Source organism: Miniopterus schreibersii (genome assembly GCF_964146895.1).
Source record: "Miniopterus schreibersii genome assembly, chromosome: 21".
Taxonomy (NCBI): Eukaryota; Metazoa; Chordata; class Mammalia; order Chiroptera; family Miniopteridae; genus Miniopterus; species Miniopterus schreibersii.
In genome coordinates, this window is record NC_138123.1 from 14,372,579 (window position 1) to 14,399,442 (window position 26,864).

Consider the following 26,864-nt stretch of genomic DNA (forward strand, 5'->3'; position numbering starts at 1 on the left):
GAGGTTTACAGTTGTTTGTGTGGAAAGTAATACAATAATTAATAAGCAATAATGCAAGAATAAACTCACATACTCACAACTGTAGACCTACTTTTGCCAACCCCTGTATCTATATTAAGTTCCGTCCCAAAAAAGAAATCTTAGGTATCTAGAAAACAGTATCATGAGAGAGCAAAAAAAGTTTTCTTTGGGATACTAAGCATTTTCCCCATGTATTCTCCCCATGTATTTTCCCGGGAAATAATAACTCATTATAATTTTATTCTTAAAACCAAAGACTATTTCAATATATTTAAATATAATTTGATTTTTTTTTTTTGTATTTGTACTAATTTTTGTACCTAGATAAATTGCCAAATTAGGAAAAATATACATTTTGCTAGATCAAAATGCAGATTTTTAACTTGGGGTTGAGAAAATCACAGTATATCCACCAGCCAGTTCTTTGTGGAACTTTTATGCGGATATATATCTCTGCAGAACATCACCAGCCCCAGTTCTATATAGACAAAAAAATAAGAAATCCAGGGGATATATAAGCTGATATCCAATGGATGGAAAGAAACCAACAAAAGAAAGCAGAAAAAAGGAAGTGTTTCAGGAAAGGGGAATAGAGGCTCCACTGAGACCTAGAGCAGGGGAAAAGGGCATTGAATTCATGGAACCGAAATGAGTCCCAGGTGGCTTAGACTCAGGGCAGGCACGGAGCAGGGGTGATGGCCAGAGCTGAAGGACGGGCCGAGGCCAGGTCAGGAAGGGCCGGAAGCCTGTGGGACAGTGAGGGGGAGACGAGTTGACTGTAGCATGGAGAGTGGGGTGGATGGAGTTGAAGGGGCCACAGAGAAGCCCGGGCTCCAGTGGCAGTGGCCCAAGGGAGAGGAGATGGAGCCTGGGCCGGGGTAACGGCTGTGGGATGAGACATTGAGGAGAAATGGTCCATAGGCCTTGGTGGTGAGTTAATGTGGAGAGAAAAGTGGGGGAGTTAAGGATGGTTCCCTTCTATCCAGCCTGGGTAGAAAATACAGCTGAAATATTGCATGAAAATTACGTGGCAAACAGAAATACCAACCTGCTGGTTAGGTGAGAGTTTCAGTTCTATAAAGCCAAAAGGGAATCAGCTCGGTTGACTTGATCTCCAGGTCCATGCAGTGGTTAGAATGTTTCACCTGGTGCTGGTTTGTGAGCAGCAATGTAGGATCCGAGTCCAGGAAAAGGTGGTGCATTTTCTGTTTTTTCTGTGGATTGATTGTAAGAACAAAAAATTAAATTAAAAGACCAAATCTGCTCTCCTTTTTAAAAAAATTTTTCTCCTTTTCTCTTGCATTTTGATATTAAGTGACACAGGCCACAGCTGCTCCCACCCTAGTTTATTGTCTCATTCTAGGTCTACGTCTTTTCTTTCACCAGCTCCCATCCTCACTCACTGGTACAGCAGCTGTGCTGGCCCCTGTCTGAGAGACCGGATGGTGATGGCTGGGGGCAGTGGTGATGTCTGTAGGGGGGCGATGGCTGGGGGCAGTGGTGATGTCTGTAGGGGGGCGATGGCTGGAGGGCGGTGATGTCTGTAGGGGGTGATGTCTGTAGGAGGGTGATGGCTGGAGGGAGGTGATGGATGTAGGGGGTTGATGCCTGTAGTGGGGGATGATGGCTGTAGGGGGGATGATGTCTGGAGGAAGGTGATGACTGGAGGGTAGTGATAACTGGAAGGACAGTGATGGCTGGAGAGGTGGTGACAGTCGGAGGGGGGCGATGGCTGGAGGGGGGCGATATCTGTAGGGGGTGATGGATGTAGGAGGGTGATGCCTATAGTGGAGGATGGTGGCTGTAGGGGGGATGATGTCTGGAGGAAGGTGATGACTGGAGGGTGGTGATAACTGGAGGGACAGTGATGGCTGGAGGGGTGGTGACCGCCGTAGGGGGCGATGGCTGTAGGAGTGGTCATCCTTGCTCATCCATCTCCTCGCCTGGCTCGTCGGGCCCAGCAGAGCAGTGATCTTTGCTCCCTGACAGTGGGGACAGCGGGGAGCTGTCTGTGGACCAAGCTCCTCTCAGGGTTCCCTCCACGCTGTCCACCACGGCCTTCTCTACCGCCTTCTGCATGTGGACGTATGGCTTTATTTTTCTTAAGTGGATTTTCATTAGCGATGGTCCTGCCCCTAGAGTCTAGAAGGGCGCTGAGGAGCTTTCCTCTGCAAGTGCTTCCTCATCTCTCTCAAGAGGCCGAAGTCATCTTGGATCTGCTCTTTCCTCCTGTTAGCCGCTGAGACGGGGGGACCCCGTGACCCTCCACGCAGCGGAATGGCGAGCTCTGAAAACGGGCTCGAGTGGGAAATGTAGAGATAGTTGATGCTATTTGTACTGTAGCCAGAATGAATTAGATGACCCCAAGGAACGAGTGCCCTGCCTCATCCAAAGACAATTCCAGTTTGGGACAAATTTTCATAAAATGTTTTGCTGAGTTTTCTTCAAGTATCAACCCTCCCCCTTAAAAAAAAAAAAAAGCCTAGTGACTAGTAAGCTCCTTCTCTTTCTGAGCAAGTGACAGAGTCCCTCAGCCAGTTCCCATGGAGCTGGGCCTTCTCCAGGTCCCACAATCCCAGCATCACCTGTTGAACCATCAGTGGCAGACCTGACAGGCACAGAGATGATCGTGACGTCAGATCATTGTGCGACATTTTCTCCCATGGACTGAAGCTGTAGGCTGAAGAGATGGAGAGATATTTATAAATAATAATGACAAATAAAAAGACCCCACCCTTCCTATATTTGCTTTAAAAAAGACGGGGTGTAGGGAAGTATACGAATATAATAACACTGCCTTCTTTCCTGTTTTAGGGAATGCTGTCGGTTTTTTGGAGACAATGGCTTGACTTTGAAGGTGTTTTTTACCAAGGCAGCACCCTTTGGTGTTCTTTGGACACTCACAAACTACCTGTACTTACATGCAATAAAGAAAATAAACACTACGGACGCCTCCGCGCTCTTCTGCTGCAACAAAGCGTTTGTGTTCTTGCTCTCATGGATCGTTCTCAGGGACAGGTTCATGGGCGTGAGGGTAAGTCCCCTTCCTCCGCCTCCTTCCCTCACTCATGCGACCGAGACCTGCCCATCGGCTTGCTTAGCTCCATGTGCTGGACCACAGGCCTGAGCTGCTGAACTCTCTCCTGTTTGCAGCAGAAAAGGAGCCCGCAGAGGGCCCGGTTCTTGGTGTGCCTTGCAAACCTTCTTGCTTGCAAACCATTCTAGACAAGCATTCATTAAAGCACCTTTCATTTCAAGCATCTCAACAAGCATTCCCTAAAGTGTGTGCCAGTCGGAGACCCAGCCGGGGATGGTGGTGCGCCCCCCTCCCTGTGCTCAGCCAGAGCTTTCTGCTAACACTGTCGCTGCTCTGCTCAGGACGGATCTGCAGGCCGCAGGGCTCCCCGCGGGCACGGCACATGCAGTCCTGGCCGGCGCTTTGCTGGCCCGTGTGCACAGGACGAACAGGGCCCAGCACACCTGTGCTAAATCCAAACTGTGGAAGGACAGTCACTTCACGCCCCAGACCAAGGGGCAGTGAAATGCCATCCCTTGAATTACCTCGTTACAACCGAGACTTAGTCAATTCCATTCAAATCTAGTGAGATTTAGCTAGTCCAGCTTTATCGCAGTTGTATGAAATATGGTAAATGCAGATCAAACACCAGCCGAAGTATAGAGGGGCTCGTCCTGAGTAAAAGGACCAGGGGACAGTTAGCCTTGATGGAGTCCTGGTGGCTTCTGCTTGTCTCCTCCTGGTGGCCAGGACCTGCTAGTACCCTGTCACCCTGCCGTGAACAAGGGCAAAGAGGGTGGGACCACACAGCTAGTTCTCTCGTGGTCAGAGCATCTCTCACTCCTTCCTGCCCGAGATCACGCAGGCCCGACACGAGGCGAAGAGCCCCGTGCATGGCCGGTCCCATCAGAGTGAACCACGCTGGCTCCCAGCGGGGGACCACCTCCAGGCCCTCTACTGTGTCCCTAGCTCACTGTCCTGGGAGTAATGACGTCACGCTAATGGCAGATTCACACCCACCTAGTTACTCAGGCAGCAGTGGGGACGTGAGTCAACTGCTGAGCAGTATTTTTAGTCGCAGGAGGGGGGAATTTTGTTTTGAGGTTTAGTGTTAATTTTGGAATAAAAAACTGTGCCATCACCCAGAAAAGTTTTCAGCAAATAAATGATCTGATACATCTCCCCAAGGAAGGCAGGTACTTCCGGCAGTCACCCAGGTGGCCTTCCTGGCTGGACACTGAGGACGTGGTGTCCTGGGACCGGGCCACCAACGTGTGCCCCTTGTGACTTTATTTTGATGCAAAGAGCCAAGGGAATTCATGGAACTTTCCAGTGTGAGCCTCATGTCCAGAGCAGATTCCAAATGGGACCCTGTTGCTGGGAAGAGACAGACTTTCAGGGTTAAGTCTGCATGTAAGACAGAAATGCTCTGAGGAGGTGTGAAAATAATTGAAAACCCCCCTGGACGCACAGAGAGCAACGTGGCACAGCAGGTCTTTTCTTCGTTGCTGTTCTTCGTGGCTACGAGCTGAGCTGATACAGTCGAGCCACCCCGGCCACGTGGTCAGGTCGGTCGGGTTGGTCTGTGCTGACCACCGAATACGGGGCAATGTGTTGTGTTGAAGCCTCGGCTCTAGGCCAGGCCGGGACAGAGGTCCAAGGGGCCGGCATTGGTGATGGTCCCTAATCCTCATCACTCTCTTAGCAGGATGTGGCCTGTCGTCTCCGAGCTCCCGCTCTAAGTCGTGGTAGGTCTCCCTGTTCTCAGCTCCAGGAGTGCAGGGAGCTAGCACATCTGTGAGGCACCAGCAGGGCCGGAGGACTGAGAGTTTCCCTTGATGAGCAGGCGGAGATTACGCCCAGGATAATAGCTGCCTGGTGACGGGTTCTCCTAAACTTCTCTCACAGGCGGGGGTAGCCAGCACCTTCCACTCGGTCATTTCCCAGGACTGGAGGGAACTGACGCTGTCCCTGTCCTGGAGGGTGAGCAGACAAGCTTGAGTCACCCAGACATAAAGGAGCGGAGCGCTGGCTTGTGGAGTGGACTGGAGAGAGGACTCGTGTTATTAAGACAGTTACTCAGCTCACAGGGGCCACGGTCCTGGAAAACATCAGCAGGTGCGGGTCATGCGACTGGACAGGAAAGATAGGCTGCAGGTCACAGGGTCAGACCGGAAAGAAGCCAATGTGTCTTCTAATGCCGGGGTGAGCCTGGCCGCTTTGGCCTCGGAGGTGACTGGAAAGGAGCCCGAGCTGGCCTGTGTCGTCTGTGACCCTGTGCTCACATGTGCTCCCCCTGTTTCCTGGCTCCTCAGACTCAGGGATCCCAATGCAGCAGGCACCAGTCTAGAGGCAAGTTAGGACCCTGGTTCCCGTCTTACAAGCTGTTTCACCTGGAGCACGTTCCTTAGCACCTCTGAGCCGTAGTGACCTCATTTCAGAGTGGCGTGTTAGCACTCACCTTCGGGGCCAGTGTGAGAATAAGACGAGGCTTGCCCGGCCCAAGGCTCAGTGTTGTCTCCGTCTCGGTTACGGGGCTTAGGGGGCTCAGCCCACTCCTTGGTTGGCAGTGACAGAGCCTCCAGCCTTTAGGAGGCAGTTTGGTGTAGGAAAGGTGACTGGGTGAACCCGCCCAGCCCACATCCCAGGGGAAACAGGAGGTGGGACTGTCTGGCTGTTCAGAGGTTGTTCGTAACCCCCAGGACAGCTCGAGCTTTTGCACCAGGCGGGACCTACGAAGGAGCGGGAAGACCGGCTGAGGTCATCCATGTGGGCCCTGGACTTTCCACAGCCGGCTCGCTCTCGGTCAGATTCCAGCTGACGTTCAGGGTTTCACAGGGGCGACCCTGAACCGGGACTCCAGCTTCTGGCCCTGACCCCCTCTGTTAGGGAGGCTGTCCCCTGCCAGCCAAGCACAGCACAGGGAGATCGCAGAGCCTGGGCAGCCCTGGGGGCCACAGCCCGGCCCCTTCCAGTCTCCTCTACAGTAGGGATCAACTAGAGGCTCCCAAAGTCCCTCCAGATGCTGATATTCTTTGAGTCGATAAGAACAGCCCAGGAGTTGGAAGGGAAAGTGCTGGAGGAAGTATATTTAAAAATTAGTCTGTTCTTTCCCTTTTTCATTTTCTAAAACCGTCCATATCTAAAATCTGTCACAAGGGGGCTCTGTCGTGCAGGGGGTGTGGCCATGCCCGTGGGGATGCAGTGAGTTACTGGGGTGCCGAACCCTAGCCCAGGGCGGGGCGGGGTGTGGTGGTGGAGCCCACAGCGGGCAAGGCCACCGTTGGAGGTTACATGGCACGATGCTGGCTCCCACGCCCATGTTTCCTCTTCTGCGGGTGACTTTCCCAGCTGAAGTCCAGGCGGCCGTGCTCACCCCTCTTGGTCTCATGGCTGCCTGTCCCCGTCAGTCTGGATCCCCGAGTCGTTGTTCTGGGACAGTTCCGTGGGATACGAAGGAGGCGGGGGCCACAGGAAAGCGTGGGGAATTGGGGAAATCCAGCTCTTTACTTCATTCTCAGACTCGGGGCCACCTGGCTCTGGAAGGTGAGGGCTTTGGGCCCACGGGACAGGCGTGAGCAGCCTTCCCAGAGGTTCATCCTAGTGCAGCCCCGGGTGTGTGACGGTGTAAAACGTACTTGTTTTAAGGATGGACTGGGATCTTCAGAGGAGCTTGAGGAAGGCCTTTCAGGCTCCACCCCCAAACCCGAGGGTCTGTTCACCTCCGCTCTGCTGTGAGGGGTGCTGAGAGCGAGGCGGGGGCCCAGAGCTGGGGTCCCAGTGGGGCAGCTGATGCCCAGAGAGTGGGTGCTCCATGGCCAGAGCCGTCGATCTGTGACTGTACTAGGACACTCCAGAAGCATGAATGAGGGATCACTGTCCCCCGGTGCCACCTGTCGGAATGAACTCGGGGGACAGGGCTTCTCACATGCTGGCCGGCAGGCCGGGGGCCACCATGTTCTCCACTTCTGCCCCTTCCCTCAGCTCTTCACACACCTCGGCTCAGGCGGAGCTCTCAGCTGTTTGTTATTTAATCAGCAGAGAAGAGAGAGGAAGAGCTTAGAAGACTCCAGGGAAAAGTAACCGCTCCCTCAGTTCCTCCGGCATCAGGCCTCGGAGATGCGCCAGGTCGTCTGACATTTAGCTCCTTGCCTCCCTCCCCGCCCCCTCCTTTCTCCGGGCCCTCGTCTCTGTGGACCCTGACGCTGGGCCGGCCCGAGCTGCACCTTCGCAGGACCTGGTCCTGGGCAGAGCCTGCCCCTGCTGGCCTGCTCCTCCTGTCCTTTCCTGATCCGGGGGAAATCGCTAGTGACTCGCCCGCTCTGTTTCTCTTACTGGAGAGCTAGTTGTCCGCCGGGCAGGTGGCATTTGAAGGTGGCATACCTGCCGTGTGAGGAGAAGGCCGCGCTGGCTAAAATGCTAAACCTGAGAGCAGCAGCGGGGCTGGTGCGCGGCTGTGGAGGGCGATCGCTCTCTCGGGAGCCTCGGGGTGACGGGCGATGTGTCGTTACATCAGAATGTGGCAGAATAAGTCTGTGACTCAGGCTCTGTCGGAGACTCAACTGCGTTACCTTCACTTAACGAACAACTTGACATTTAAACCAGGGAGGAAACTTCAGTTCCAACCTCACAGCGCAGTCGGCAGTGGCTTCCTGTGTGAATCACTTTCCCGTGTGTGTGTATAAATACTACTTTGCAATCAGGCAGACCTGAAATTTGTCTCCCTGCTCTGCTCACTCCTGCTCTGTGACGTTGGGCAAGTTCCCTAACCTCCCTGAGCCCGTATTCATGCCTATAAAATGAAATGAATGAAAATGTCTACCTATTTTTGAGGGTTAATGAGAAAATGCATAGAAAGCGCCTGTCCCAGGACCATTCAGTAAATGTCAGCTATTTGATGTAGTTAACGAGAGCTGAGGTCCATTTTGAATGTTCGTAGAGAGATAAAACACTCTGTAAATCCAGGAGTTGAAGCTTGTATTGCACACGTTTTCCTGCCCTCCTGTGCTTTCCCACTATCCCCGGCAACACTGCTGGGGCTCCGTGACCCCTCAGATCAGAGCTTGGACTTGCCTTTTGAGCTGACACAGTTCTCCTTTGGGAAACGGTATCCCAGGTCCTCGATCTCCTGTGCCCTCCAGTGATTTTATTTTGCACACAGGAATGTGAACCCCTCCCTGGTGCTCCCCTTCAATCTGAGGTCCGTACCCCCAAAAACAGGGCTGAGGGAGCTGAGGGGGAGCTACCTGCAGCAGCTAAGCAAGGGACCGGCACCTCTAGGGTCAGGACATGGTCTGAGGCCCTGCCGGTCAGGTGATACGTGCCCTGTCAGAGACCCTACTGCTGGCGTGTGAAAGGGGACCCAGACCTGCGGTCCTCACTGTGCCCGCTGATGAGGCGTGAAATACACAGGAGCAGGATCATATGAGGCCTTTCAGGGGGTTGGGAAGGAACTAAGGGAGCTGCCAGGTGCTGTCCGGGTGCCATCTGCCAGGCCCTATCATGACCAAATACCATCATTGGGATTGTGGCCTCCTCACGTTCCCAAGAATGAGCGCAGCCGGCCACCATGTGATGCTGACCACGGCGCCCTCCTTGCTGCCAACTGCTTCGGGTTCTTTGGCTGTGCCAGGCTTTGTCGCCATCTAAGCGGGAACGAAAGATTAGATGGGGCAGCCTTTGCTTGCTGTTCTCCAAAGGACGGAAAAGGTGTCCCCTCCCCCCTCAGCCACTGAACTCAGGAACATTTCGACCTCACTGGCACTTAGGCGGCCCGTCCGATTCCCCCCACGGCCCTGACCACCGTGTCCTTCCTCCCTGCAGATCGTAGCCGCCATCCTTGCCATTGCTGGGATCGTGATGATGACCTACGCGGACGGCTTCCACAGCCACTCTGTCATCGGCATAGCGCTGGTGGTGGGCTCCGCGTCCATGTCCGCCCTCTACAAGGTAAGGCTCAGCGTGGCCGGCCCAGCACCTTGGGGACCCTTGTACGGCGCCCGGGCCGTGGGAGGAGCTCCGCTCACTGTGCAGGGGGCAGGCTGAGACTCTGCCAGGCTGGCGCTGCCCAGCTTTATCTCTCCAGACCTTTCCGTCAGCAGCCAAACCTTTGCAGCATTTGGGGTGACATGGGTGTGACAGTGGATCTTCAGCGTGAGAATGTCATTGTTCAGGGAGGACTGGAAAAGGGTCAGGGACCCTGAATGGCCAGCTCAGTGTTTGATAAAATAATTTCCCACTAGATCTGAAAAGAAGGCTTCACTCTCCGGTGCAGCTTCATCATTTAAATCTTTATCGCATGGTTTTGGCAGCCACAGGTGCTCAGCATGAATCCGTGTGCATTTCAAGCACACATCATTACAAAACGTTAGGAAATGTTTGACCGAGTGTCCCAGCCGCAGCTCTAGATGAAATGACTCCCGCCCGCACGCTGGCCCCTCGCCGCGTCTCCGGCTCCTTCAGGCCTCCCGGCTGCTCTCCCCACGCCTCCCCCTCCCCTCCCTCTAGGTCCCCTTAGAGCCACAGGGAGAATGCAAACATTTTCTGGTCTCCAGGTTGGGAACCTGACCTGAAGGACTGAATGAGAAATGAGATTTTAGCTTGGAGACTTACTGGCCCTTTGTGGATCCAGAGAAAATTAAGGACAGAGAAAATGAAGTACTCTAGAAAGTGACAAGAAAAGCATTTTCCCCAGCTCTGTGAGTAACATTCTGTGGTTTTGGGAAGTGAAATAACTACGTCGTCCTTCGTGAGCCCCCCCTCACTGCCCAGAAGGGCCCACACCTCATCTTGCGCCTCTGAAACTCATCCGGCGCCGTTCAGAGACTTCAGAGCTGAAACCGAGAGCAAACGGGTCCAGGCTGCCTGTCACTACTTGAGCCAACTAGGCAGGAACAGGGTTGAATTGTATATGAGCGTTTTATTTTCCAGTATTGCCGGCAACATGGGAGAGCAGCGGGTCATCCACAAAAATCTGCCCTACCCCCCCCCCCCACTAAGCCAGCTGCGTATGTCGGGCAGACGGACAAAGCTTACCTGGGGACGTGGACCGATGACTAGGAGTGGATGTAACGGTCAGGCTACAGGCAACGCAGGCGGGGCACAAAGGGCGGGCGCCTCAGGGACCCCATTGTTTCGGCAACAAGGTGGTTCATCTCTCCATGAGGACAGGCGGTTCTCCAATAAGGAGAGTGGACTGTGTTCGAGGTTAACTCCCTGGTCCAGGGCGCACAAGTCCCGGCCAGGCCAGAATGTGCGTTCTTTGATCAGAACAAAACAGTCTCGGTTAACAGAGCACGGTTAATATTTCTTACAAATATAGCTCGTCCCCACTCTTCTGTTTCTCCCTCCCGCCCCTAACAAGTCCCCATCCGAGTGGACAGTATCCAAAGGCCACGCTCTGCCCCCGACTGGCTGTGTGCGGATGGGAAGCGGAGCGCATTCGGCCCGCCGTCCAGTGAACACAGATGTCCTGGTGGACGCTCCGTCTCCATCTCCTCCGCTGGTCTCTGTCCAGAGGGCCCGGAGGTGGAGGGCGGAGAGCAGTTTCTTTCCCTCCCTGTGCTTCCTGCACATGGACCCAGAAGTGCCCGAGTCGGAAAAGGCTGAAACAGGAAGATGCAGGGAGAGGGCGGAGGGGACAAACATGCAGAGACTCAAATTAGACCGCAGTTCCCTGTCCTTCACTGGACACACGGCTGGACCAGGTCAGCTCCCCGGACACTCCAGTGCCGTCTGCCCCCCTCCTGCTGGGCTTCCAAGGGCATCACATGTGCAGGTGCAAGAAATCGAAGTTGGGTGCCCTCCACCCAAACCCACCCATGTCCGGGAGGTCGGGGGCCGAGCAGGAGAGTGGGGAGTAAGACTCTCCCCGCCTCCTGTTTACAGAAATGTCCAGCAGCCAGAGCCCTGCCTCGGGCAGCAGCGTCCACACTGCGCTGCGGGACGGCGGGGATCAGTTCGTAGGGCCCCTGAGAGGAATGTGTGACCGTGGCTGCCTCATCTTCAGACGCTCTGAAGCTGGGGTGCGGTGTTGTGAATAGGACACAGATGAGTGTGAACCCCTGATTCCACGCAGCCGGGAAGTCACGCTCCGCTGTGGCGTCACTGAGATTCGTGATGTCACTAGGTTTGTGACGTGCGCCCCGAGCGCAGGTCAGAGCCCCGCCGGTAGGATCCACGCGCCGATGGCTGTCAGTCCCGTGGTCCCGCCCAGGCCCAGGGCCCTGGCTCCACCTGCGGCCGGGAGTCCGCGGAGCCTGCAGCCCCCTCTGCTCCCTCCGCAGGTTCTGTTCAAGCTCCTCCTGGGCAGCGCGAAGTTCGGAGAAGCCGCCTTATTCCTGTCCGTCCTGGGCGTGTTCAATGTCCTCTTCATCTCCTGCGTCCCTGTGATTCTCTACTTCACGGGGGTGGAGTACTGGAGCCCCTTCGCTGACATCCCCTGGGGCAACCTCTGCGGGTTCTCCGGCCTCCTACTCAGTAAGTTTCGCTTTCCCGCCAGATTCCCAGGTGCGGTCACTGAGAGGGACCCGCGCAGCTCAGGGGCACCGTGGCAGCCTGTGCCCATCCCGGGCTTCCCTCACCTCCCGCGAGGCCCTGTTCCCCGAGGTAGAGCCTTTGTGACGAGGACCCTGGACTCTAATCCCAGAACCACGGTGGCTGCAGTGGCACCGTGGTCACCGCTGCTCTGAGTGGCGAGCTAACAGCCCCGAGGGCGCCGCGGTACCTGCTGATGACAGGAGCCTGCAAGTTGTACACGCCGGGCTCCAGAACATCGTAATAGAGCATCGGCTCTAGAACTGATGATGTTTATGGAGCACCGATAGGTGTCAGTGGTCAAAAAATATTATCAGTTATCATCATTACTAATGTCATCGTCATTACTGATAAAAGGCCGGTGCCAGGCAGAAATGCACCCAGGAGATGCCTGGTCTACTTTGGCCTATAAATGCGGACCCCAGAGCCCCTGCTCACACCGTCGGCCCGAGTCCTTGCCGCCCGAGGAAGAAAAGGAAGAGAGGCCTGTCCCCTCTTCTGGCACCTTCTCACTGGGTACCTTTCCCCGCTTTCTTTCCCCCTTCAGAGCTCAGGGGAAAGAGGAGCTGAGTAACCAGGACGTTTGTCCTCAATCCCCATGTCCCGGAGCCCTTGCAGGACCCCGAGTTCGTGGAGTCAGAGCCGAGGGCATGGTCAGGGGAGCTGGGGTCGGACGGCGTGGAGGAGGGCAGCCAGGCTGCTCATGAGCAACACCGTTTCCTATTCTGTATTCCAGCATTCAATGTTGTGTTAAATTTTGGAATCGCTGTGACCTATCCCACTCTGATGTCTCTTGGAATCGTCCTCAGTGTACCTGTGAATGCAGGTAAGTCCGTACGGCTTTCTCTATCTGCTTACAAACAGACACGCACATGCACCCACATGCACACATGCACATGCACCAACACGTGCGCACACACACCAACATGCAATGCACACCATGCACAGACATGCACACACATGCACCAACACACACATGTATGTACACACATGTATATATACACACACAGCCGATCACTGATGTTTCTCTCTCATCGATGTTTCTATCTCTTTATCTCTCTCTCCCTTCCTCTCTCTCTAAAAATAATAAAAACATTTAACAATATAAAAATAAATAAGTTATATATATATACACACACACACATATATGTATAAAGACACAGTCATGTCCTCATTACCCTGCCACCCAGAGGGGGCCACAGTCAAGCTTTGGTATATACAGGGTGGGGCAAAAGTAGGCTTACAGTTGTGAGTACCTGAAACACAGAGTTTATTCTTGTATTATTGTTTATTAATTACTGCATTGTTTTCCATACGAACAACGGTAAGCCTACTTCTGCCCACCCTGTCTGTGTGCATAACAAGTGCTGTGTGAGCTAAGGCAGCCTGGAGAGGCGGCAGGAGTACCAGGCCTCCGAGGGACGGAGGAAGTGGAGGGTGATGTGCCCGAGGCGGCCCCTGCCCGCCGGGAGCAGAACCCCGCGAGGCGGGTCCCGTGGCCGAGAGAAGACAGCTTCCCGCCACGGCCCCCCACCCGGGCCCCCACCCGGGCCCCCCAGGGCCTGGCTTCCCGCTGAGTAACCGGTCCTCTGCCTCCGCAGTGGTCGATCACTACACCACCAACATCGTCTTCAACGGCGTCCGGGTCATCGCCATCGTCATCATCGGCCTGGGCTTCCTCCTGCTGCTCCTGCCCGAGGAGTGGGACGTCTGGTTGGTCAAGCTGCTCACCCGCCTCAAGGTGAGAAAGAAGGAAGAGCCGGCGGAGGGCGCCGACCTGGGCCCCGGCCCGCCGAGCAAGAGGAGAGCCCGCCCCTCCTTCGCCCGCTGACAACAGTTTCTGGAACATTCTGGGTCGCTCACGCTGACGGTCTGGAGGTCTGTTCCTGCCGGAACCTCGCTTGGTAAGGTGTACATACCTGTACAGTTTTGGTAACCTCGGTCAGCTACATGGTTTTCATCGGCATGTCCAACTGCTTGCCCTGTTCACATCAGACCTTCCACCTAAGGTCCCAAGTCAGCACGCGAGAGGAGAGGGCAACCTCAGCTCTTCTGAAACGAATGCAGAGCAGGTGAAAACTGTCCTTGCCCCGGCTGTATGGGTGACGCGCCCTGGCGAGGCAGGGCGATTGGGTGGCGTCCTAGCAACCGAAAATTACATCGCACACTGTGATTACTTCCCAGCTGTGGCAGGTCATACTTTGTTTTATGCCAGAGCTGTGCTCTTAATTTTAAGGGATCACAATGAACCAAAAGATAACCGAGTTTGGGTGGATAGACGGATGTGAGGAGGTGATGCAGAGAAGGAGAGTGGACATCAAAACCCACCTCTGACCAGTCGGGGCGGCAGGTGGAGGGGGCCAGGCCTGAGCCAGGGGGCGCCGGGGGCGGTGGCCCGGGCCCCGGCTGGCTCTCACGGGCCTGTGCAAGGTCACGCCGGAGAAGTTACAGTGCCTTCCACAGAATCTTCGTCCTTACCCCTGTGAAGCGAGGTGACGTCGTAAGTCACTGGCGCCGTCTTATAATTTAGATGTAGAAATCTTTAAAAACCAATAAAACTATATTATATATGTGTGTGTGTACAAAAATGACCAGGCTGGCGACAGTGTCCTGGATCGTGGTTACGGTGCGGGTGACCACGGGGGCGGGACCGCTGGGTGGCTTTACTTCCTTGACCAGGACGGAAAAATTATCTCCTGAACCTTTACACCTTTTTACGAGACTCTGAAGCACCAGGCTTTACTTCACGGCTCAGCTCCGCCGGAAGTTCTATCTGTGACAGACTGTAAAGAGGGACCGGGGTAGAGTTTACTATTTTTGACGTTTACATTGTTACATACGAAATGGACACTTCTTTTGAAATGTTGTCATAACCCAAAGGTGCACTCTGTAACCTCGGAGTCTTCGTTTCATAGGGGCGAGGGGCACTCATGACCTGAACTTTTTAGCAAATTCTTCCTCTCAGTTTCCATTACCTGTTTGGCCAAACAGATTAATAAACTGTTTAAAAAGAAGCACGTCGTTGTCTTGATGGCGCCTGGGGCGTGTTCCCTCCGCACCGGCTCTGACCTTGTCTCCCTTACACTTTCTCCCAGCCGGTCCCACCTGCCGCCACCTTCAAGGCACCCAAAGCCACCCACCCTCCTGCAGGGAAGAAAGGGCTTATCGCAGGCAGATTTGACTTCCACAGAGTGAGACGCAGAACAGTCAGCCCGGCCTCGTGGAAAGTAAGTCCTGGGGCAGCGTTTGCTTCCACCCTGACCTCGGCCCAGCCCCGGGCGTCGCCTCCGGCTCCCTGTCCCGTGGCCTGGCTCCGCAGCTCAGCGACAGGTCCTCACAGCTGCCCGGGAGCAGCCTCGGTTCTCGAATTGACAGGGTCTTCAACTCGGCCTCCACCCCTCATCCTGCTTTGGGTGTCCTAACCTCATCCTAGCCCTCCCGAGAACCTGATTCACCGCCTTTGGTAACGTCTACACCGCTGTCCCAGGCAGCTGGGGCCGGGCCTGTGAGGTCCTGGGTCTCTCTTTCTACAGCTGCAAAGGGCTGGGTTCGCTAAGAGGGTGCAAGCAGAGAGGTGACGAGTCCCTTTAGGACACCTCGTCCTATCGTCCACGCCTAGAGCATCCACACACCACAGCCACCTGCTAGATACGGTCAGAACCGGGAGAGGCTGGCTGCCCCGAGCAGAGCACCCCCTACCCAGGGAGCCCAGTGTGTGCTCAGGGAAGGGGGCAGCAGGACCCTGGGCTGGTCAGACCGGTCGCCTGAGTCTCTGTCTGGGCCCCAGACCCCTCCAGTTACCCCAAGGCGCCAAGCAAACATTTCCTGTGTGAGCCATAATGTAAAAAATTGGGAAACCCTACATTCAAGCAAACTTCCCTCATACTCCCACTGGGTGTGGAGGCCAATGGAAGCCCAAGAGTCAAGGCAGGGACTCCAAGGTGCTTGTCAGGCTGTGATCACAGCAGCGTCAGTCACCGCAGCCGACAGTGGAAGCAGCAGGGTGCCCATCGAGGGACGACTGGAGCAGGAGTATGTGGCATCTCCATACGGTATCAGTACCATGGACAACAGGAATGGTAAACCAGATGGCGAGAACGGCATCGTGCAGGTTGTCTTTCATATTCATATATAGGTAACTCTATAGTTTTTATTGAATTGCATTTTTCCATATTATTTAGTAGAGGAGTTTCTTTTTTCCAGTTTGATTGAGGTATAATGGATATATAATGAATTAGTTTAAGGTGTAAACATGATGATTTGATATTTGTATATATTGCAAAGTGATACCAGTAAGTTTAGTAAACACCTGTCACCTCACATAGTGACATCCTTTTGTGTGATGAGAACTTTTAATATTTGTTCTCTTAAGCAACTGTCAAATACACAACACACAGGATTGTCAGCTGTGGTCACCATGCATTATATCCGTATGACCCATTTATCTTATAACTAGAAGTCTATGCCTTTTAACTAGAAGTTTGTGCCTTTTAACCACCTTCACCCCCACTCCATCTATCTATGAATTTGGCTTATTTAGATTCCACCATAAGCGAGGTCATACAGTATCTGCCTTTCTCTGTCTGACTTATTTCACTCAGCATAATGCCCTAAGGTCCATTCAGGTTGTCGCAAGTGCAAGGTTTGATTCTGTTTTATGGCCGAGTAATATCCCATCACATAGGCACCACATGTTCTGGTAAAGAGCCTTCATCCACTGATGAACGTGGAAGTTGCTTCCACATCTTGGCTGTTGTAAACAATGCTGCAGTGACCATGGGGCACCTCTTCAAGATCGTGGTTTTGTTTCCTTCAGACATAGACCCAGAATGGAATCTCTGGATCATATGGAAGTTCTGGTTTTAATCTTTTAAGGGACCTGCATACTGTTCTCCACAGTGGCCGCACATTTTCCGTTTCCTTCATTTACCACATTTTAAAGGCATTTGAGCCAACATTTTTAAATTGGGAGATTTCACATAAAAATACGGATTTCTGATGTCTCTTGAATGACTTCTCTTGAAAGAAGCTTCCAGTAAATTAGGCCTGCATTTCAGAGCAAGAATCAGCTGACCCCTACCTGTGGCTACAGCCTTCGGCCACACCGTTCACAGGCATCGCAGGTGTGTTTGCACTGAATGTGGCATCGCAGGTGTGTTTGCACTGGCTATGGCATCGCGGGTGTGTTTGCACTGAATGTGGCATCGCGGGTGTGTTTGCACTGGATGTGGCATCGCGGGTGTGTTTGCACTGAATGTGGCATCGCAGGTGTGTTTGCACTGAATGTGGCATCGCGGGTGTGTTTGCACTGGCTATGGCATCGCGGGTGTGTTTGCACTGGATGTGGCATCGCGGGTGTGTTTGCACTGGATGTGGCATCGCGGGTGTGTTTGCACTGAATGTGGCATCGCGGGTGTGTTTGCACTGGCTGTGGCATCGCGGGTGTGTTTGCACTGGATGTGGCATCGCGGGTGTGTTTGCACTGGATGTGGCATCGCGGGTGTGTTTGCACTGGCTGTGGCATCGCGGGTGTGTTTGCACTGAATGTGGCATCGCGGGTGTGTTTGCACTGGATGTGGCATCGCGGGTGTGTTTGCACTGGCTGTGGCATCGCGGGTGTGTTTGCACTGAATGTGGCATCGCGGGTGTGTTTGCACTGAATGTGGCATCGCGGGTGTGTTTGCACTGGATGTGGCATCGCGGGTGTGTTTGCACTGGATGTGGCATCGCGGGTGTGTTTGCACTGAATGTGGCATCGCGGGTGTGTTTGCACTGAATGTGGCATCGCGGGTGTGTTTGCACTGGCTGTGGCATCGCGGGTGTGTTTGCACTGGATGTGGCATCGCGGGTGTGTTTGCACTGGATGTGGCATCGCGGGTGTGTTTGCACTGGATGTGGCATCGCGGGTGTGTTTGCACTGGATGTGGCATCGCGGGTGTGTTTGCACTGGCTGTGGCTCATTTGCGTTACTTACCTGGGCTCTGTAGGCCTTTGAGGTTACTACTCATGCTGTGTGGAGTTTGGGGCACAAATGTGTAAGACAGATAGGCAGGCCCAGGTGGAGACATACGTGGGCACACTTGGTGCATAAAGGTGTATGCCCGTCAATATCTAAGGCAGAAAATAAGGCTGGAGAGAGGTAGGGCCCAGATCATGACTAATCCTTTCAGATACCCACCTTTTTCTGACCAGTACTTGACCTGACCACGACTACAAACATGCATGGCGAACAGCCCTCTGGGAGGTGGCCCTTCTTGACTCGGCAAGGGACGGAGCCCCAGGAGGGCGCAGGCAGCGGGTGTCTCTCCGCATATTTCATGGCGAGCAGGACCGGGTGCGCGCACACGCCAGGCAGGTGCGGCAGGTGCTCCTGGAGCCCACCTGGGGCTGCACGCGGGCCCCACGCTCATACAATTAGCTAATGGGCTCGAGGGCCGGCTGCTTCCCGACGGAGAGGTGCCCGGTCAATCCGGCGAGCAGCACACAGGCGGCGGAGAATCGATAGGAGGGCGCAGCGCCCAGCAGACAGGGGCCGTGTGGGCCTCTGGTGAGTCAGCAACGGAAAAGTCACAACAAAAATAGAAACTCTTTTATGGGAACTTGAAGTGTCTGCTATACGGTTGGTTTTATTAACATCAGAATGAATAACAGATGTTTGCAGGAAGCACTGCATCTTTCCCAACAGCGCAACCGGTGGGAATCCGGAGAGTCCTGCAGGCTGTGGCTCGGGTATTTCACAGGTCACCTTTGATGAGAAATCTATTCAAAAGTTCTGTATTTATGTTCAGGAGTCTCCATACGCATTCACCCTTCACCTCTACCAGTTCATCGCTGTGTATGTGAATCTGGGAATGCTAAACATCACACTAAAGACCGAAGTGATTTCATCACCTGTGCAGTTTGGTGTAATGCATTATTTTTGAGATTCTATTAATTAAATTGAATATTTTCCCCAGTTTTATTTAGTCACAATTAACATACAACTTTGTATAACTGTGTAAGTTTAAGGTGTAGTGTTATATATGCAGTGTTATATATAACATAGTGATTATATATAAAGTCAAAACAGGCGAGTCAACACAGCCATCGCCTCAGGTAGTTGCAACGTTTGTGTCAGCGAGAGGACACCCTGAACTGTAAGCTGTGACACTCAGCCGGGGACAGTATTTCAGGATTTGAAACGAGCTCGTAAAAGCTCACATCTGGTAGATGTTCTTTAAGCAAGGGAACGAAAAGCATGCTGCTAGTTAAACTGAATAGTCAATACTGTCTCAGCAACAATACTTGTTCAACAACAAGACGCAGCTGCGACTACAGTGACCCAGTGGCTTCCCTCTCAGTGCGTCGGCACCGGGTGCCCTGAGTGGGGAGTAGAAAGAGAGTCCTTAGATCTGCTCTGGGTGCAGGTGGCAGCTCCGAGCTCACCACCGTGGCCGTTGGAAAACCCTGACGGGTCCCTCTTCTGAGGCTCCACACACCACCTCCAGAAAGGCCTCCGGAAGTTCAAAATCGGTCTGTGGGAGAGCCACCCACTGAGCCCACCGATGGATTTCATCAGATTTCCCTTAAGTGACTAGCCAGTAAGTCACCCAGCACGCCCCGAGAGTGGGACGTGGGCAGCAGGCGTTCTTCGTAGTCAGCCGTGGCCACAGTGCTGTGGCATTAAAAACCCACCTCGCACGCACTCAGTGGTGTGCGACAAGCAAGTGCCTGCTGGCCCGAGGTGACGGCGCTTTGCTGACTGCCCCTGGGCTCCTCGGAGCCGCCGGCTGGGGTGAGCATCCTCCTGGGCCCAGCACCAGGCCGCCGGCGAGCTCGGCTTCCAGGGAAGCTGCCTGCGGCCTCTCCACGGAGCGGCTGCCCGGCCGCTATTTTATCTTCCACTCTTTTCCTGCCTTTTGTGTTTCTAACTGAGCATTTTATGTGATTCCACTTTCTTTCCTTTCTTAGCATATCAGTTATACTTATTTTTTAACTTTTTAGTGGTTACCCTACAGTTTGCAATATACATTTCCAACTAATCCAACCGCTTTCAAATAACTGTACACGTTACGCGCAGTGCAAGTACCTTATAGTAAGATAACCCAACCCTTCCACGCACGCGTATCGCTGTCATTCACCTCGTTTATGCACAAGCCTATGTGCACACATATAAACAGAAGACAGATACATAGCACACAGAATGGAATACACTGCCCTTTGCATGTTGACATGCCTCCTGCTTATTTCCTTGAAAGGCAGACCGTGCACGGATGAAAGGAGCTGCTGTGAACAAGCCTTCAGTGGTGAGGGGCGGTGTCGGGGGGGGGGGGTCTGCAGTCCTGGGAGCAGGTCCCCCCCTCAGTGGCCCTGGCCCTGGACTGTGGGCTTTCGAATGGGTCTTGGTGTTCTTCTCCTGTCTGGGGGGGGAGGATGCCAGCGTGGCTGGAGTTGCGTGTCTCCTTCCAGGTGAGTTCGGCTCGATAACGCCCCACGGGTGGGGCCCTGGTTACCGAGTTTCTCCGGGCGGCGGCCTGGGGAAGACACAGGGCTCTGCGGTTTTTCAAAATGGTTCCTTTTCCCTGCTGTGCGGGAGGCCCGAGGGGGCTTTTCCCCAGGTGTTTGCTGTGGGAAGCTGGCCCACCTCCTGGAGGTGAATCACGGTACCAGGCCCCCGCGCCGGGGCCCTGGAGCTTTGAACTCGGCCTCGTGGGCGCCGAGCGTCCAGCTATTGTCACACTTCAGGTCCTGCCCGCCTGGCTCCCGGGCGGTTCCCACCTGCGAGGCTGTCTGCTCCGGTGAGTTTCCTGTGTGTGTCTGTCTGTCCCCCGTCAGGGGCAGTGGTTCGCCCAGTGTCCTCCTACCTGTCGCACAGACCCTGGGAGAGCTGTTTGCTTTCAGTCTGCTCAGCCTTTAACTTGCTGTTGGGATGGTGGCCACTCCCAAGCTCGGTATACGAGGAACTGGAACCCGAGGGCTTTCTTTCCTTCTTCAAAAGACTTTAAGAAATACTTTTAAAATAATTTTAGAGGTGAAGGGAGAGGGAGGGGGAGGAAGAGGGAGAGGGAGAGGGAGAGGGAGAGAAACATCGATCGGCCTCCCGCACACCCCACACTGGGGATCGAGCCCACAGCCCAGGCGTGTGCCCTGACCAGGGCGATGCTCAACCGCTGAGCCACACCAGCCAGGGCTAAGAAATACTTCTTTTAAAAGGTTAAGGTGATCAGAAGGCACAAACTTCCAGTTATGAAATAAATAATCCTGGGATGTAATGCACAGCATGGTGACTGCAGTTAACACTGTGAAAGTTGCTAAAAGAGTAAATCTTAAAAATTTTCATCAGAAGGAAAAGAAACTCTGTGGTGCTGGACATTAACTAGACTTCCAGTGGGGTAATTTCACAATATATACAAATATCGAGTCATTACGTTGCACACCTGAAACTAATACGTTGCATGTGTCAATTATATCTCAATTTTTAAAACTAAATAAATTTTTTTAAAAATACCGAGGCGAAGCAAAACAAATGGTCACAGGACACACAAGCTGTGCAAACTCAGATGTGCCCGCAGCTCACCTCTGAGCCTCCGTGACAGGGCTGCTCTCTGGAGGCCTCAGGCCGCCCCCCCCCCCGTGGTCCCCTCCTTTATCTTGGCCTGACACAAGGTTTCAGGCCCCCCTTTTTGCAGACTTCCCCCATCCTGGTTCATGGCTCTCAGCATGTCCCTCACAGCCACCAGCATTTTTATTTTTCACGGTAAGGTGAGCCCTTTCCTTTTGGGCCAGTGTGTCCCCTTCCCAGCCATGGCCAGACATGTGGGACTCAAGCTGCTTAGTCCCTGTCGGTGTGAGAAAACGTAGAGATGTCCCCGGGTCCAGGTGAGGAAAGTGCTGCCATTAGCAAGGTGGACAACGCACCGCCCTCCAGGTGAAGCCCCTTCCACCGTAAGCCCACTTTGGAGCAGCTCCGTGAGCTCAAGGACCAGCCCACGCAGAATGAGATGCGTCACCTGTGCGCGCTGCAAGCCGCTCGGTGACTGAGCATCGACCCCTGAGCCGGGAGGTCAGGGTTCGATTCAGGCCAGGGCACGTGCCGGGGTTTCAGGCTCCATCCCCAATAGGGGGCGTGCAGGAGGCAGCTGATCAATGACTCTCTCTCATCATTGATGTTTCTCTCTCTCCCTTCCTCTCTCTGAAATCAATCAAAACATTTTTTTAAAAAAGAAACTTAGAAATTAATACAAGGACTGATCAAGGTCACCGGCACTTGTGAGACAGATGACCCTCGGCGGCAGACTTCATGCAGTTTTGATCCCGGGGGACTGGGAACTACTCCGTAGAGGAAATGGCCTGTTGAGTTGGACCTAACAGGATGCCTGGGTTTTAGAAACAGGTGGATTGCAGGGCAGTTCAGACCGATGGGAAGGCAGGAAGAGAGGCAGATGTTAGGGACAAGATCTGGGAAGAGCACACAGCTCAGGTAGAGAGATGGGCATCTCAGGGGGTGGTAGGAGATAAAAGCAGAGAACAGGCTAAGTCCCCACGTGGGGTCTTGAGTGCCACGCTGAGACATCATGGCGGTCATTGGTCAGCATTAGAAGGCCACTGGAAGGGACTGAGCGGACAGTAACATTGGTTAAATGTCATCTTGTTTATCCAGCCCATCGTCCCAGTCTGTCGAGATCCCTTAGATCTTGAGTCTGTCACTGAAACTGTGAGCCATCTCCTCCAGCCCCAGGTTCCCTGCAGGTTCCATGCCCAACCTCGAATATGCTTCTTTAACTACCAAATGTACGAAAGCCTTGGCCCTAGTCACACCCGGAGTGCTCGGGTTGATGACGGCTCAGATTCTTTGGGCCGTGTTTCTCCAAACACATAATAGCCATGAATAATAGCATCCGGTCCACAGTTATCAACAACAGAAGCTGACATTTTTTATTGCTTATGTCAGTGAACATGGTTCACACTCTATATAAACCTTTCACTAGCCTAGGAGGTGATGCAATTCACATGTGCTATGTATCCCTTGAAACAGCATCTTCCCTGCCCCACACTCAAATCTCAGCTTTATTATTTGGTTTTCAACCAAACTCCAAAGAAAGTAAGAAATTTATCAAATAGACCCTCACAAAACCTTCAGGCAATGGTAACTCCTTTCATATCCATCTTGTTCATTTAAAGGGTTATAGAAGTCATAAACTCAATTAGAAACTTCATTTTTGTGTCTCTTGAGGCTAAACGAGAACTTTTAAATCTGGCTTGGGGGAATAGTGAAATAGAGTTTTAACTTAGCCAAGAGCATGATTTTTATCTAAGTGGACCTGAATTTCCTGAAAAATTTAAAATCTAACAATACCAGCATGAGCATGAGCCCTTAGTTGCCTAGGTAATAAAATAGGTTACCATGGAAACCCATGAGTCTGTATCAGAGAAACCCCTTGAATGTTAATGGTTTGAAAGGGCATCGTCTAAGAAATACTAAATAGTTACTGCCAACTGAAACTTTCTTGGTGATGCTTAGACTTTTATGCTCAAATCTGTTAATAGTGATGGAAGTTTTGGCAGGAAAACAACCTTTGGAATGCAAATAATTGTAACAGCTAATTCTCTGCCTCATTTCCTCCTTACCCCACAGTTTCAACTCCCAAATGAATGTATTTTGACCTTTATTTTAGAGAAAGAAGAGATTTCTAATTATGCTATACTTTTGCATTAAGTGTGATGAGTTAAGTTATAAAACTTCTCACAATTTCTTACCAATGAGGCAAGTAAATGGGTCCATAGCCAGGCTATCACCCTCTGATCTTTCTCCTAAGTCCGTGAGACTAAGAGCATGATGAAAGACGGGTCCCCTTCCGAACATGCTTTCTGGTTCATAGAAGAGTTCTCAGAATCGAGAGCTCTGCGGCCTATTCCGGGAAGTCCAGGGATCACTGAGAGCTTGTCTAACATGCATTGAGGACTGTTCCTTAAAAGCTAATTCACACAGAGGTAGAGCGTGAGCGATAGATTTCCTTGCAGACAAGCAAGTAAGTATAGAGAGGTGAGTGACTTGCCAAAAGTCCTGCAGCTAGTAGATGGCAGACCTAGGACCTGAACTCCTAAGGTCTCTCATAGGAGATGGGAGGCACTAGCTTGTGTGAGACTCTGGGGAGAGGCCGTGTTGACCTGGTAGGGTTTTATCTCCCGTGGTTGGCCTCCCACTTGGTTTCTAAATGACCTGTTCTTTAAGTGACAGGCCTTAGGTATGAGGCTTGGTGGAGAAGTGAGTCTGAATGCAGTGACATCATCACATGAAAATAGCAGGAAGGGCTCAGTGAGGCTCAACTACCTCCCAGTAGGCAGGATTCATCCGTGTTGTCCCCTGATGTCTCCCAGCCCCTAACACAGTGCTGGGCGCATAGTAAGGCCTCAATATTTATTGAATGAATGGATGAATGGATGGAATCTGTGTGCCAGGCACTGTGCTAGTGCTCTGCATACATCATTTCATTTAACTTCCACAAACCTAAGGTAGACACTACTATCATCCACACTTTCAGTCCAGGAAACCAGTGTATTAAAGGTTCAGTCGCTGCCCAAGGCCACACAGGGAGGTAGGATTCCAGCCCAGTCTGGCTCCAGACCTACACTGTTGTCCAGGACACTTCGCTGCCTCTGGTCCTGTCTGTGTTCCCCTCCTTGGCTCCTCTGGGCTCCCACTGTGCGTGGTGTACGCCCCTATCATTGCTCTGATTGCTCTTTATTGGAGGGTGGATGGCCTACGGCCCCCACTAGACCAAGCTCCTCAGGGGCTGAGCCCCAAGGCCAGCCCGGCCCCCGGCCCTGCGTGGGCGCTCTGGGCCATGAAATAAATGGGCCATGTACTGGGAGGGCAGGAGCGCGACAATGGGTCCAGAGGCTCCTCACCGGCTGATCAAGGACTTGGAACTGATGCGAAGGAGCAGCTCAGGAGAAGCTGCTCTGGGGAGGGAACCCGAGCCCCTTCCAACGTGCTGCGGTGATGAGAGGACGCACGGGTGGAGCTGCCCACGGGGGACTCGGGGAGAGGAAACTGGCCCCCAGGTTCTTGGGGACCAAACAGACTTGCGAGTGTTTCCGACAGAAGTGGTAACAAGCGGGGAGTGAGCCGCTCGCCCAGAGCAACGCAAAGGGATAAAGGAAAAAAGACCACACCTTGGAGCACAGCCGCAGGAAATGGGGGGACGGCCAGCCAGAGATCCAGGCGAGCGCAGCACCTCGCAGCGGCACCCAAGTCAGGGCCTGTTTCTCCTGCGTCCCTGAGTAGGTGGCTGATGACTGCTTCGTACAGCAGTGCAGATTATAAATAAAAGTCTGTGGGCAGCCACGGAGAAACGACACGCACGTTTTCGGTGCTCCTGAGTGGGTCTGGCCCGCCCACCGGCGGGCGGGATCTGCTCGGTTCCCACTAGAGACGCCACCTGGAGTTTCCCCTGGGTGCGCCAGGCAGCCCGCTCAGCTCCCACCTCTCCACACCGTCCCCTCGCCGCCCCTCTCCTCCAAGCGCGGGCTGGAGATTCGCCCCCTGTGCCAAAACAGCGCACGTGAAGTCATCTGATGGCACCCGCCTTTTTACTTGCCCATAGTCTTCAAGATTTTAGAAGGTGCCCTGGCTGGTTTGGCTCAGCGGTTAGAGCGTCGGCCTGTGGACCGAAGGGTTCAAGTCCAGTCAAGGGCACGTCCCTCAGCTGTAGGCTCAGTCCCCAGCCCCAACCCGGGTGCGTGTGGGAGGCAACCAATCGATGTGTCTCTCTCACGTCGATGTTTCTCTCTCTCTCTTTCTCTCTCTCCCTTCCACTCTCTGAAAAGCAATGGGAAAAATATCCTCTGGTGAGGATTTAAAAAAAAAAAGATTTTAGGTGAACTTGGCCTTTGCAATTCTTATCTTGTGTTGTTTTTCGTCCTTATTAACACCTCGAAATTTCTCTTTTCTAGTTTTTCCTCTGTTGTCTGAACCACTGTTTCTCAATTGGTGACCCCCATGATTTTTACCTCTCTGTACTCCAGATGAGCTTTCTCAGGCCAAGCAATTACTTTACTTTCTTTATTTGAAAACGGTGATATATCATCGTACAGAAAAGTGCATTCGACACACTGGTACAGTTTATTTCAAGAACAATCACAGAACAGTCAGCACCCAGCAGTCCCCTGTGAAGTCCCCTTCTGTCCACAGTCCGTTTCTTTTCTTACTAGCTGCACGACTTGCGTACGTATCCTGAACAATATAGTTGCGTCTCGCCAGTGCTTGAACCTGCGCTCAGTGGAAACCCGTGGTCTGTGTTCTTTGGTTGACCTGCTTTCTCGCAGTATTGAGGTTTGTCATGTCTCTGAAAATGGCTGTCACTCGCTCCTTGGTGCTGCTGTGTCACTTCACAGTATGACTGGACCGTCCTGTGTCCTTTCTACTGTCGCGATGTTTGGGTTGAGTGCTGGTTTGAGCTGCTATCAAGATGCGCAGGTTCCAGAGATTCTGCAGGCCGGCGGAGTCGCGGTGGGCGCTGCTCCTCAAGCTGGCTGCTCGGTGCCGCGCCGCTCTCCGAGGTGACACGGCCGTCCCTGTATGAGGGTCTCCTTCTCCATCCTTGGTAAAGCTGGCTTCTGTCGGACTCGTTCTTTGGTCCGGTGGGTGCCTAACAGTATTGCATTGTCATTTTTATGTCCCTTTCTGTGGTTACTGATAAGGACATGCATATTTTTATGTTGGTCATTTGTATTTCTTCTTTGGTCCTGTGCCTATTTAAGCCTTTTGCCTATTTTTTTTTTTTTTAATTCTCACCTGAGGATATTTTTCCCATTGCTTTTCAGAGAGGGTGGAAGGGAGAGAGAGAGAAACATCGATGAGAGAGAGACACATTGATTGGTTGCCTCCTGTATGTGCCCAGACCCGGGCTGGGGATTGAGCCTGCAACCCAGGTACGTGCCCTTGGCCAGAATCAAACCCAGGACCCTTCAGTCTGTGGGCAGATGCTCTAACCACTGAGCCAAACTGGCTAGGGCTGCGCTTTGCCTGTTTTTAAAATTAGGCGGTCTGTTTCTTATTGCTTTGCAGGTATTCTTTATATATTTTGGGTACTAATTCTTCATTATATGTTTTGAAAACGTCACCCACATTGTGGTTTTGTCCTTTCCACTTAATTTTAAGGTAATCGAATTTATTGATATTCTCCTTTATGGGAAAAAAAATTCTTCTCAACCCCAAAGTCATAAAAAACATTCCATACAGGTCCATGTATTTATATGAAATCCCTGGACCAACATGTCACTAAGTCACATTTTTTGCCAAATGAATCCC

General features: G+C 52.8%; 1 protein-coding gene across 2 annotated transcripts in view; it reads left to right on the forward strand.

Moving 5' to 3' along the window:
* Positions 1-13,403, forward strand: part of SLC35F3 (solute carrier family 35 member F3) — a gene marked incomplete at both ends in the record, with an annotated part of 246,796 nt that extends 233,393 nt beyond the window's left edge. For both annotated transcript variants that reach the window (XM_081124074.1, XM_081124075.1), the window contains 5 exons: positions 2,836-3,055; positions 8,861-8,986; positions 11,323-11,515; positions 12,309-12,398; positions 13,174-13,403. In XM_081124074.1, coding sequence (XP_080980200.1) covers positions 2,836-3,055; positions 8,861-8,986; positions 11,323-11,515; positions 12,309-12,398; positions 13,174-13,403 — 859 coding nt within the window. The remainder of the gene's footprint in view (positions 1-2,835; positions 3,056-8,860; positions 8,987-11,322; positions 11,516-12,308; positions 12,399-13,173) is intronic.
* Positions 13,404-26,864: the final 13,461 nt, after the last annotated feature.